Source organism: Corythoichthys intestinalis, chromosome 8 (genome assembly GCF_030265065.1).
Source record: "Corythoichthys intestinalis isolate RoL2023-P3 chromosome 8, ASM3026506v1, whole genome shotgun sequence".
Classification (NCBI taxonomy): domain Eukaryota; kingdom Metazoa; phylum Chordata; class Actinopteri; order Syngnathiformes; family Syngnathidae; genus Corythoichthys; species Corythoichthys intestinalis.
In genome coordinates, this window is record NC_080402.1 from 45753675 (window position 1) to 45767481 (window position 13807).

The 13807-nt window shown below is 38.2% G+C and overlaps 1 protein-coding gene across 2 annotated transcripts; it reads right to left on the reverse strand.

Annotated features, from left to right (window-relative positions):
- Window positions 1-9057, reverse strand: rac2 (Rac family small GTPase 2). Of its 2 annotated transcripts, none has more exons than XM_057843369.1 (7): window positions 8942-9057; window positions 7662-7733; window positions 7373-7490; window positions 7236-7298; window positions 6021-6180; window positions 1730-1866; window positions 1-183 (listed from the first exon to the last, which is right to left on the reverse strand). In XM_057843369.1, the coding sequence occupies exons 1-6, from the start codon at window positions 8974-8976 to the stop codon at window positions 1736-1738; spliced, it is 579 nt and encodes a 192-aa protein (XP_057699352.1). In that variant the 5' UTR covers window positions 8977-9057; the 3' UTR covers window positions 1-183; window positions 1730-1735. The 2 variants fall into 2 exon arrangements, with proteins under 2 accessions (XP_057699352.1, XP_057699353.1); XM_057843370.1 differs by lacking the exon at window positions 8942-9057 and adding an exon at window positions 8462-8532.
- Window positions 9058-13807: the final 4750 nt, after the last annotated feature.

Consider the following 13807-nt stretch of genomic DNA (forward strand, 5'->3'; position numbering starts at 1 on the left):
TAAGGTTTTTTTCTTTTAATCAAAACAAATAACTTTTATTTTATTTGAACAAGCATTAGCAACAAGGTTTGACACAACTTAATGTCCACATTCTTGACATTTGCATGCGTTCAAGAATTCCACTGGAGGACTTTGACCTTGGGAAGTTCTTGAAAAAGGAGGATGTCATCTGGTTTTTCGGTCCTATCAATGAAGACAGTTCAATTATCTTTTGTCGCAATGGAATATATGTGTATGTATGTATATATATATATTTATATATATATTTATATATATATAAATATATATATATATATATATATATTAAAAACTAATAATAAAAACAAACCAAAAGAAATGTTTGTTGTCTTGCCTAACTACGACAGAGTATTAGGGCCAAATTAAGAAAAAAAAAAAAGGACTACGAGATTAAAGTCGTACTGTTACTCCGAGAAAAAAAGTCGAACTGTTACTACGAAAAAAAAAGGGATATTAATGTAGCTGAATAAGCCACTATACACTTTACGTGCATGCACCTTACCTGGGAGCTACGAGAAAGCATTAGTACAGTGATACCTCGACATATGATTGCTTTGACACACGATCTGTTCGACATCCAACGTAAAATTTGACTCGCCATTTGTTTCTACATCCGACGACATGCTCGAAATACGACGATTTATGAGAGCGCCGCAGTTTCTTTGTTTTGCCGGAAGATGGACACACAGTGGATTTTCTTGTGTGAGAAAACACTGGTTCCAAGAAGGTTAGCGTAGGTAATGAAAAAGAAAAAAGGTGGCGCTTACCACTGAAATGAAAATGATAGAAAAATATGAGTGTGGTGTGCGTATCCTTGAACTGGCTCGACAATAAGGTCGTAAAATGTCTACAATCTCGAGGGTCCTCCTCTGACCTCCGTTCGGTTAAGGTGACAAATATTATTGTGGCAACATTGCCAAAGAAATCGCTAGCTTCATCAGGTTTCTAATCATTTATTCCATCAACTTGTGCAACACAACACGCCAACTATCCGCCGCAGTTGACGCCAGCAGCAAAACATTAAAAGAGAAAGTAAAATCTCTACCGCACTCTCTATCTCACTTTCACGTTAGCTACGCCTATGCTGTGTGTTCAGGTGCAGCACGCAAAAAAACGTCCACCACTTTAGAATCTGATTCGTTACGTTATTGAAGGAATTATTGACATTATAATATTGTTCTTATTTTTATTTACAATTTATTTGTTTTTCTATGTGTAATTGTCATTTGTAATAGTACCAGCAGTATTTATTAAGGAGGATGTAGTGCAGGTTTTCGAACTGTGGAACGAGTTATTCATGTCGCTTTTCCTCACGAGGGTCGCGGAGGTTCTTGAGCCTATCCCAAATGGAATTATAATGTATTTTTATGGGAAAATCCTGCTTGACATACTCCCATTTCGACTTGCAAACAACGTCCTGGAATGAATTAACTTCGTATGTAGAGGTACCACTGTATAGCCTACTGGAAATCCTTCTATTATTATAATTTGATCTACTATAGATGAGAGTTTTCATCCTTATTAGGAAAAGTCTAAAATTTATTAAAAAAAGATAATATTCATGAAAATGAATTCAAAGAAAATAAAAGTTCTTTTGTTGCAATGCAACAATGCAGTGTTTTCTGGACCCATAGTAAAAAATTCCTTTCACTGATAACTGTAAACCTTCTTTTGGCTTGTAATGCTAATCTAAAATGCGTTTGATGGTTACCCGTCATCAGATGAGTGTGCAGGGCTTCTTCTTGACTTTGGTTGGGGGCGGACAAAGAACTGCTCTGATGGCTTCATCAAAGACAGTCTTCAAACCTCGCTGAGTCAGTGCAGAGCATTCCAGGTATTTGATAGCATCTGGAACACACATGCGTGCGCACACCGACATGCACACACCCACATAGAAAACATTAAATTACTTGCTATTAGGGTTTCTACACAGGTTTAGGGTGTTGAATCAAGGTTAAAGTATGAGTTAGGTTCTAAAAGAAGTTGTCAAGTAGGGATGCATCGAAACGAAAATGCTGGGCTGAAACTGAAACATTGAATTAAATTATGGTATTGTACATATTTTTTGATGAACAATTTTTTTGCCTGTATCATGTTGTACACTGCGCCAGTTTTATGTAAGTGTGAGCTCACATTTTGCCTCCCTGTAAATATTCTCATTTATCCAGGTCATTTCATTCTCAAGGCATTGAATCGATCGCGTCAGGCTCCATCAGTTCAGCAGATTCCTGTCAAATATCAGTTTTCAGATGACACTATAAACATCGACCTCAATCAATGTCTGTGACGAGTCTGCAAATCAACAGGAGGTTTAGTGACTGTTGGTTTCGTGGGACCAACACAACTTGGAGCTAAATACGCCCAAGACTGCTGAGATGAACATGAACTTCATGAATCATTCTTCTTCTTTACAATTTCAGTCTTTCAGGGCTTAAAGTTCTAGACGGCAAACAGCAGTGGTCGCAGGGAAAAAAGTGACAAAAAAATTTAACTAAAAGAAATCAAATGCCCTTGTACAGTATAGATTTAAATAACACTTTATTAATATCCTATACAGTGTTGGGCACGTTACTTTAAAAAAGTAATTAAAAATACTCACTACTTCTTCCAAAAAGTAACTGAGTTAGTAACTGAATTACTCTATAGTAAAAGTAACTAGTTACCAGGGAAAGTAACTATTTCCGTTACTTTAAAAAGAACTTGTTGTATGTCAAAGAATCTGAAATTTTCTGAGCAGTATTCAAGTCAGTGGAATAGAGAAGAACAGACAGGTAGTTAACTTGTTAGGTGCTTCAGCAGATTTGAATTGCTTACCACAGATGTCGACAAAAGCTTTGCCCCGGGACATAAATTACACATTACATGCAGGTTCTTTCCTTTAATTTCTACAAATTTGAAATAGTGTCTATATCTCCACCTCTTAAAGGACAATTTTTCTTCTGAATGCTCTGCCATCCCGACCCTGTGCGTCTGTTTTGCGTGTATGTGTTTGCCACATGCGGTTCCGGTTTGCTTGTGAAATCACCGGCTCTGATTGGCTTACCACGACACATGACTCTAACCCTCAGCCAATCACCATCACTTCCATCTCATCTCTCGAGGGGCTGCATTCAGGTAGGCTCATTTTCCGACAATTCACGTCACCTTCAAAGCGTCTGCCATCCTCAAGATGGAAGCAGAATTATTGCTGGCTGACAGTGGGAGATGGGAACGAGGCTAGCATCAGCAACCATAGCATAGCAAACACAGAAACGTTACCAAACTTTGGAAAGCATTGTCTAACAGTGGCCGTGACCACCAAACCCTAACCCTATAAATTGGTTGACCACCCCGCTTGCCAGTATATCGTTAGATGGTTGTAGCATCAGTTATGCATTTCATCCCAAATGAATGCATTTATTTTGTTTTGTTAAATGTAGGGCTGTCAAATTTATCGCGTTAACGGGTGGTAATTTTTAAAAAATTAATCACATGAAAATATTTATAGCAATTTACGCATTCGCGGTACGACTCATTCACGCATTGCCGCAAACATCCTACAATGGCGCCGTTTTGCTTATATAAAGGGATAAGAGGCAGAGTCAAGTGAGTGGAGTAGATACAAGTATTCATTGGGGCCGTGCTTTTAATTGGCAAAAGCTTTGTCATCTCTCCCACAGCAACTGTAATTATTGTGGGAAGTGACGTGGGGAAGAATGACAGGAGTTGATCTTTTTCTTAACACCCTGTGGTGTACCCAACACAGAGAATATATAGCATTTCCAGCCACCACACACAGTCATGGTTGCACCACTTCCCATCATGCATTTGGGCAGAACAGTTAAGTTGCTACAGTATCATTTACTGAAAGCTCAACAAATACACTAGATGGCAATTTTTAGTCACAATATACAAACTCACATTTACCCTTTAAGAATTACAAGTCTTTCTATCCGTGGATCCCTTTCACAGAAAGAATGTTAATAATGTTAATGCCATCCTTTGGATTAATTGTTATAATAAACAAATACAGTACTTATGTACAGTATGTTGAATGTACATATCCGTCTTATCTTTCCATTCCAACAATAATTTGCCGAAAAATATGGCATATTTTAGAAATAGTTTGAATTACGATTAATTACGATAAATTAATTTTTAAGCTGTGATTAACTCAATTAAAAAAAATAATCGTTTGACAGCCCTAGTTAAATGTACACCTTATGCCTAATATATACATAACACAATAAAAGGGACTTGTTGTGGAACTTAAAATGTTGACTGGACAGTTATGGACTATTCACATTAAATCATTAGTAACATCAAATATTACACAATACACCAAAGTATATCAGTAGCCATGTCCTTAAGTCTTTCTGATAGTTTTCCCCTGACCTTTTTACTGCAATAATATAATGAAAACCTGAAATTATGGCTTTTAGTTTTGGCCACCCCAAGATTTTAAGTGGCCCCATCTGGCCACCCCTATGAAAAATTTCTTGAGGCGCCATTGTCGTCTAATTGAATGAGCAGGGACAAACAGCTTGGAGTCAGAAGTATGTGCGCTATTCTCGAACCTGAACTCACCCCAAGTCTTGGATGACAAATCAACAGAGCAAAGAGTCGAGTCGACACGGCTGGTAGTTTCTCCAATTTATTCAGAGTAAGTAACGCACCGCTTCTGACCGTCAGTAACGGTAACGGCGTTGTAATGGCGGAAAAAGTAATTAGTTAGATTACCCCGTTACTGAAAAAATAACGCCGTTTCGTAACGGCGTTATTTATAACGGCGTTACTCCCCACACTGGTCCTATATATTTAATTGGGCATATTTTAGAACCAGGAGGTGGCCAACTCTAGACAGGCTTGCTTGCCTCCTCGGTGCTCTCTATATTAGTGGCGTGGAAGAAGAACAACAAATAGGGCAGGTACTTGCATAATGCGGCACGGTGTGACATTACTTTGTGACCAATTTCAAAACCTTCCATTTGCAGAAGAATTTAACATGCAAATGCAACTGCAAAGAAAGACAAATAATATTAAAAACTACACTGATGAAACATTATCATCATCTAATGCATGAAACGGTTAAAAATAATGGAAAATAACATTAATGCCTCTTTCAGAAAATGTTTAAATTAGAATTTCAAAGTAAAGTTCAAAGCAAGGGTTAGTACTTGAAGTCAAGATTTGAAATCAGGATTTCAAAATAGCTATAGGTTTTTAAGTTGACTCTACTTGGTATAAAGTAACTATGTACACTAGGAGTGGGAACCTCTTGATACCTCACAATACGATACGATTTGCGATACAAAGTTCACGATACCGATGATCTCACGATATGGCGATACAACGATTATTGATACATTGGTCAAGAAATCATTCCAGGATATTCGACAAAACAACTAATAAAAAGAAAAACAAGCTATTTTCAACCTTCTGTGAAAAGAATGAGTTTATCAATAGTAGCAGTCCAACCCATTTGAGTTGGGAGGGTGGCAGAGTTCATTCGCTCAATGGCAACCAATGAGTTTCATTTGGAGGCATTTCAAGCCATTTGCTGTTGATTTTTCAGTTGATTTTGGAGCATCTCGGCGTCACTTCCTGTTTCTCTCCTTAAATGAATTGTCAGTGCCTCAAACTCAACAGGAAGTAATCTGTAAATGCCCTAAAATGCACAAAAATTAATTAATTAATATCGGAAAGACTAGCTGCAAATCCTCTGGTTTCGGATAACCCGAATAAATGAATTGTTTTCAAATTGATTCGCCCCTCCCGGTCTAAATGGATTGAAGCTTCTATCACAGTCAGTGGCAGCAATAGAGTTAACAGAGACACTATTATGGTGAAAAATTTTGATAGCAACTTGTAAATTCCTTTTTATTTTTAAACATTGACACCTATTTAAAACGATATACCAATTTTCGGCAGGAGCATATCGATAACCTTTTGAGATACAAAGTGTCGCGATAGTCACACCCCTAATGTACACAGTTAATGATTGGTTGCTATGGAGGACCTACCTATCTCCTTGGCCAGTGCCAGTCCTTGTGGGTAAGTGATTGGAGCCAGTTTCTTGTCTTTGAGCTTGTCTACCGTGTCCTTCTCGTCTCTCAGATCTAGCTTAGTGCCAACCAAGATGATGGGCGTGGACGGGCAGTGGTGGCGTACTTCAGGGTACCACTGACAAGCGGGTAAGCATAACTTCAGTTGCAATGAATTTGAATGGCATGACATTTCAACCCTATTGATCAGTGGGGACTTCTTCCAGGGATATTTATCGAGCGTAAGGTGAAAGTTATAAAATAAATTTGCTGGGGAGAGTTGGTTTCAGATGCCCAATCACTTTCTGGTTAAATATTATTTTTATTATTGTTGTACCATTTTTGGTTCTAGTATGAGGTAGGGTGATAAAGTACTCCCATTGTTATTTAAATGTCCCAAAAAGAAAGAGTGATTTTTTTAAAACCAGGGGGAAGATTTAAAATACAGTATGAGTTGGGTCATAGGTAGCTTTTAGAATTGGTTTGCAAGTCAGAATTCTGGTTCAAAAGTAGATTTTCCAGCCAAGTTTGGGTTAGAGGTTAGGGTATTACCGTATTGACCCGAATATAAGACGGCCCTGATTATAAGACGACCCCCTCTTTTTCAAGACTCCAGTTTGAAAAAAGACTTTTTGAACACCAAATTTATTTTTAACCAAATTAATTTTTATACTGAAAATAATGACAGTACATCTGAAACAAATGATTATAACTATATATTAGAGAGAAAAAGCATGTTAATTTGCCTCATTCAAATCTTAATATCTGAACATTTAAATATGTAAACTAAAGTGCAATCACATTCGTAAATAAATGGCTTCTGGTTTTTGAAATGTAAATAAGCCTAACCTAAACCTAATCTATTGTGATAAAACAACAAAATTGCAATAACTGCATTAACTATCAAAGTGAAGTCTAACTGTAACTGTAGTCTTAAGTTGAATCAAATCTGAATAAGGAAAAAGATTGCAATAAAATAATGCAAACTGGTTAAACTTGAGAGTAGCTGAGATCTGTCATGACAGAACATCGCTTCAATGATATCTGGCAGAATCTGGGTATAATATCTAGACGGCGGATATAAGACGACCCCCTCTTTTTCAATCTTATTCCACTGCAAAAAACACCGTCTTTTATCCGGGCCAATACGGTATAAACGGTTGTCAATATTAGCCTGTAGTATGTAAACCTCACCTTAGCTCTGACGTTCTCATGCGACGCAGGACTCACCAGCGAGAAACAAATCAGAAACACGTCCTGCACATGCACATAATCACACACCCAAAAGATGATGGGGCTTTATTTGTGAGTGTGTGTGCTTATGTGTATACCGTCTGCGGGTAGGACAGTGGTCTGAGTCTGTCGTAATCTTCTTGACCGGCCGTGTCCCAGAGGCCCAAGTTGACCGGCTTGCTGTCCACCATCACGTTGGCCGAGTAGTTGTCAAAGCTTCAGGGCCAGCAAAGAAAGAATGCTCTTAGCTAGGTGTTTTATCAGAATTAAACTCCAAATTGCTATTTTTGGACATTTCTGTGCAAAGGTTGCAGTGGTCTTTTAGTTCTTTTAGCCAGTTCAACAACCTTGTTGGTTTTCTCTGTGTGGATGTCTGTCTGTACTCACACAGTGGGGATGTATTCCCCTGGGAAGGCGTTGGTTGTGTAACTGATCAGCAGACATGTTTTCCCCACCGCCCTGGGACAGACACAAACACACACGCACCCTTATATGACATTGAAAAAAGTTGTGTGAGTGCAAAGAGGAAGTGAGTGTGTGAAAACAGGAAGCGGTCTGATTGACGCGTTGTCGTCACACCTGATACACAAGATCATATCCAGACTTTTTCTTTATATGTCTACAGCAACCATGTTCTCAGAATGAGGTCTGCCTTATAATGACCACCAAGAGAGAGTAAAATAGAGACCCTTCAATATCAATTTAAGGTGGTGATACAACAACATCGCTTAGTAGTTAGGGTAATAAATTATTATTTGATGATGATCCATTGAATGAATCCAAATGTGGTCAAATAAAATATTAAATCATTATTAGACACAGAATGGACACAAAGCATGACAAATGTTGTTAACCAAATTAGTTCTCTTCATATGGGTAATACTGAGCCTGGACTACATTGAGTTGGCTCAAGTCGTCAGTGAGTTGGTTACGTCGTGAGGTAATAAGTTCGTAAGGTAATTTCTCTTTTAGTCAATCAGTTAGACCCTTAAAGAATGAATTGGTCAGTTTGTTTTCAGTGAAACAGAAAATACTTCAAATGCTCCGATGGTGTCTAAGTTAGTAAGTAATTTAGTGAATAGGTGAGTGAGTTATTAGAAACATTTCTTGTTACACTATACCTGTTTTGTAGTCCACCCAAAAAAAAAAAAAAAAAAAAAAACATATTAAAGTATTGAGACACCCACCGGAAGCGGACATGTGAAGACCAGGAAGCCTTTCTACAACATGCATCAATGGGGATTTTGGAGAACAATTTTTAGACTTTGAGTCTCACTGATGTGCGTCCCACACTCTATTCTTCCACACGACACTCATACGAGTGCTCATTCTTACAAATATGGCTGTGTTGAGGGAAAAGGAAGTTGCCCAAATTGTTGTAGCGCACTCCCAAAAACCGGTGCACAGTCGTCCTCATTTTTCACACAATTAGTCTATCTGACCAATGTGTAATGCAATAATTTACTAATGACCCTTCCAAATCCTTTCATACAGATTCTACAAATCAAGCTTAGCAATTCTAAAGCAAATAATCTTAGACACGTTATAACCTCCCGCACCTAAATATGACACACATTTTAGTAATAAACACATAATCATGCTATAATAATTCAAGTACCGGTAATACAATATTCATAATTAATGTTGGAAATGAATTATAATCTTACCCATCTCCCACCACCACACACTTGATGGCTTGCATGTTGCTCGGATTCACACCCAACGTGGACACACACTCAAAGACGATCTACCGTGTGACATGACAGGAAGTTGTAACACACACACGCACACTTCTTTTCAGTGTGTGTATGTGTACATTGTGGTGAGGTGTTGCAGTAGCTTGTGCTCAACTTCCTCATTGCCTGAAATGCACACTCACAGAAATGGTCATTGTTATAGCTTAAAAAAAAAAAAAAAAAAAGAAAAGAAAATATCCATCCATCCGTCCATCTCTGCATCCATCCATTCATCCTTCTGTACACGCGTACACACACGCACAAACATGTAACGTGGATAACAGTGGTGGAATGTAACGAAGTAAAAGTACACCATAGTACATTTTCGTCTATCTGTACTTTACTTGAGTACAGATACGGAGTGGTACTTTTTATTTTTACTTCACTACATTTTACAGTGCAGATACTCAACTTCTTTTCAAAATGTTACCTGCATTACACTTTACTTTTGTTTGTTTGTTTTTTTCTCATTGTGAACTGATAGTTTCGTTTTCATGGTTCAGGCTCAATCGACAAGCCCCGTGCAACTGTACCGTAATTGAGCAGTAGAGGCAGCAACACGAGTACAAGCAGGATTAGACAGGTGAACAAGATATTGACCAATAAAAACCAAGAGTGAGAGGAGCGTGCCTTCAGATGGGTGCAGCACACTCTTGTACACTAGATGGCGGTATCACCTCATAGTTGCTTGCAATACGGCAGTAAGCTAAATTTGGGAGTTTTATGAGCTTGTTAAGCTTCTGTTTACAGAGCAGTCAATTATCTTGCTTATTTTTGCCATTCTGCACAGTTTTAAATAAAATTGAGCTGTCAATGAATTTTCTGGTTATTTAAATATTGGCCCGATCTCTCTGTGTTATAAATATATATATATACAGTGCCTTGCAAAAGTATTCGGCCCCCTTGAATCTTGCAACCTTTCGCCACATTTCAGGCTTCAAACATAAAGATATGAAATTTAATTTTTTTGTCAAGAATCAACAACAAGTGCAACCCAATCGTGAAGTGGAACAACATTTATTGGACAATTTGAACTTTTTTAACAAATAAAAAACTGAAAAGTGGGGCGTGCAATATTATTCGGCCCCTTTACTTTCAGTGCAGCAAACTCACTCCAGAAGTTCAGGTAGGATCTCTGAATGATCCAATGTTGTCCTAAAAGACCGATGATGATAAATACAATCCACCTGTGTGTAATCAAGTCTCCGTATAAATGCACCTGCTCTGTGATAGTCTCAGGGTTCTGTTTAAAGTGCAGAGAGCATTATGAAAACCAAGGAACACACCAGGCAAGTCCGAGATACTGTTGTGGAGAAGTTTAAAGCCGGATTTGGATACAAAAAGATTTCCCAAGCTTTAAACATCTCAAGGAGCACTGTGCAAGCCATCATATTGAAATGGAAGGAGCATCAGACCACTGCAAATCTACTAAGACCCAGCCGTCCTTCCAAACTTTCTTCTCAAACAAGGAGAAAACTGATCAGAGATGCAGCCAAGAGGCCCATGATCACTCTGGATGAACTGCAGAGATCTACAGCTGAGGTGGGAGAGTCTGTCCATAGGACAACAATCAGTCGTACACTGCACAAATCTGGCCTTTATGGAAGAGTGGCAAGAAGAAAGCCATTTCTCAAAGATATCCATAAAAAGTCTCGTTTAAAGTTTGCCACAAGCCACCTGAGAGACACACCAAACATGTGGAAGAAGGTGCTCTGGTCAGATGAAACCAAAATTGAACTTTTTGGCCACAATGCAAAACGATATGTTTGGCGTAAAAGCAACACAGCTCATCACCCTGAACGCACCATCCCCACTGTCAAACATGGTGGTGGCAGCATCATGGTTTGGGCCTGCTTTTCTTCAGCAGGGACAGGGAAGATGGTTAAAATTGACGGAAAGATGGATGCAGCCAAATACAGGAACATTGTGGAAGAAAACCTGTTGGTATCTGCACAAGACCTGAGACTGGGACGGAGATTTATCTTCCAACAGGACAATGATCCAAAACATAAAGCCAAATCTACAATGGAATGGTTAAAAAATAAACGTATCCAGGTGTTAGAATGGCCAAGTCAAAGTCCAGACCTGAATCCAATCGAGAATCTGTGGAAAAAGCTGAAGACTGCTGTTCACAAACACTCTCCATCCAACCTCACTGAGCTCGAGCTGTTTTGCAAGGAAGAATGGGCAAGAATGTCAGTTTCTCAATGTGCAAAACTGATAGAAACATATCCCAAGCGACTTGCAGCTGTAATGGGAGCAAAAGGTGGCGCTACAAAGTATTAACGCAAGGGGGCCGAATAATATTGCACGCCCCACTTTTCAGTTTTTTATTTGTTAAAAAAGTTTAAATTATCCAATAAATTTTATTCCACTTCACGATTGTTTCCCACTTGTTGTTGATTATTGACAAAAAATTAAAATTTTATATCTTTATGTTTGAAGCCTGAAATGTGGCGAAAGGTTGCAAGGTTCAAGGGGGCCGAATACTTTTGCAAGGCACTGTATATATATATATATATATATATATATATATATATATATATATGTCACAATAAGTCAATTTTAAAACTAGTACTTTTGTGCTTTTACTTGAGTACTTTTTTCCTTAGTTACTTGTACTTAAGTTTTTTTTTTGCTCCTTTATCTGTACTTTAACTTAAGTAAAAAAGTGATTACTTCCTTCACCACTGGTGGATAATATATAGGGGGTCAAGGGTTGCATAGGAAGGGTAGGGACATAACACTACCAACTTTTCAAGACGCTCAAATTGTCCCCACCAACCTTTAAGCAACCTTACATGCATTATATAATGAGTTCAGTTATACAGGTATTTGTTGTATGGATAGAATTGACCCTACCAATATAAAGTGAATTATTTTCATTATGTTCAAACTTACATTTACCCCTTTTCACTTGCTGAATGTGCCGGTCCATATTTTCTCCCCCCTCAAACACACGTTTGATTGGTTGATGAATTGACCAACCCTCGACATACACATGCACGTTCACAATAATACATGTCGACAACATTCTACCTCCTCCACCCCCTTCAAAGAAAGGGATATTAGAAGTTTTCTTCGGCCAGCAGCAGCCACTGTAAGTAATTTAAAAAGACGCCATTGTTGTGGAGGTGGGAAACACACCACTAATTTTGCTGCTGAAAGTCCAACCTGCATCAGAGTTAGCATAACATGAAACTGTGTGAACTTGCTAACCTGTAAAACTCGAGTAGGAAGTTGGTTAGAGAGACGTATAGTTCTGTTTGTGCTATCTATTAACGTTAATTAAACTATGAGAAATGTAGTGAACTCTGCTGGAACATATAGAACGTGAAAAAAAGTGAGCAAGAAGCTGCTAAGAGAGAGAGACAGGTGCTGCAAAAGCTCATGTGTTCACGCAACACAAAATACACACAACATAATCATGATTAACTACTGTATGTAAAATAGAAAAAGATTATTTTTTTGGGATGCCGCGAGCTACCCACACTACCGTTGCGATCGACCTGTTGATCGTGATCTACGTAATGAGCACCTCTGATTTAGCATATCAAGGAATTAGGTTCATATTTATGAGAAATGTAGCCCTGACCACAGTTCACCTAATCTGTTTGGTCTTATTAATGTCCCATCCCGAGCAAAACGTGCACATGCAGGTTATGCTGTTAAATCGTCCCTACCAATGTTGAGACTAAACCCACGCCCTTGATAGGGGTGCAAAAATAGATACATTTTAGAAAAAACACAACAATCATTCCATTCATTCATCATAGAAGATAAAAAAAAAGATGCAAACACAACTGGCGCATATCCATGTATTAACAAGCCTAGCATTAATTCCTCAAGTAATCAAATTACTTTCAATTACTTTTCACACACTCCTCTAATCTAGCCAACTAGGGAACTAGCTGACTAGTTTCTTGGCCAACTAATCGATTAGTTTGGATGAATTAAGTGTCATAACAGTAATGTATTCATTCGCCTCTGCCCCAACCACCACCATTTGCTATAAACAGAACCAGGAACAGAATAAAAACTAAACCTAGATTTCTAATCTGTAGCTTCACTTTACAACCAAAAGGTGACATTGCAGACCTGATTTGGTCCAAAATCAATGAATTTTACTAATAATGTCATATTTTCCTTATTATTTGTTGAGTCATTTCTCCAAATATACTCCAACCCACTTTTCCACATCCCTTCAAAATAAAAGTGTTTGAACTGAATGAAGAACAGGCCTGCTTGAACTTTTCTGGTTTTATTGCATTATTTGGCGGTTATGTTTGAACACTTGAAGTGATGCCATGTGATGACAACGCCGACTTTCATCACATCCAAATGATGAGGAACGCGAACTGTTGTGAACGTGCAATACCGCAGCCTGAAATCAGAGGGACATTTAAAAAAATGTCTGTCCATCATGGAAAATTTACTGCAGAGCTTCTGTACATCTACATGCATAAAAGCATTTTCTCTGGCAGACTGGTAAAATCTCTAGGATGGAAATGCTAATATCTCATCCCCTTAACTGTACTGATGACACTTTGCCCTCTGAACCTCATGTTTTTTAATCTGGATTTTCAGATTACATTGGATGTGGTTGCGAAAGTGTTCTCAAACTCTTTCAAGACAGGATATGGCTGTTTTCAGAATCTACAAATCTCATCAAATCATGTTTAAGGGTTACTTCTATCATTAACCCCAATGAAGTGAAGCTGTTCTAGGAGGCTTATTTTTTGAGTGGGACATTTTTTGCTTTACAGAAGAAAGTTCAAGGTTTTGTCTTAACATGAA

Coding starts and splice junctions, on each gene's coding strand:
- rac2 (XM_057843369.1), bottom strand. CDS start 8,976: ATGCAAGCCATCAAGTGTGTGGTGGTGGGAGATGG. Junction 7,734..8,941: donor TGTGTGGTGGTGGGAGATGG/GTAAGATTATAA, acceptor TGTCTGTCCCAG/GGCGGTGGGGAAAACATGTC. Junction 1,867..6,020: donor GGCACTGGCCAAGGAGATAG/GTAGGTCCTCCA, acceptor TGTGTGTTCCAG/ATGCTATCAAATACCTGGAA.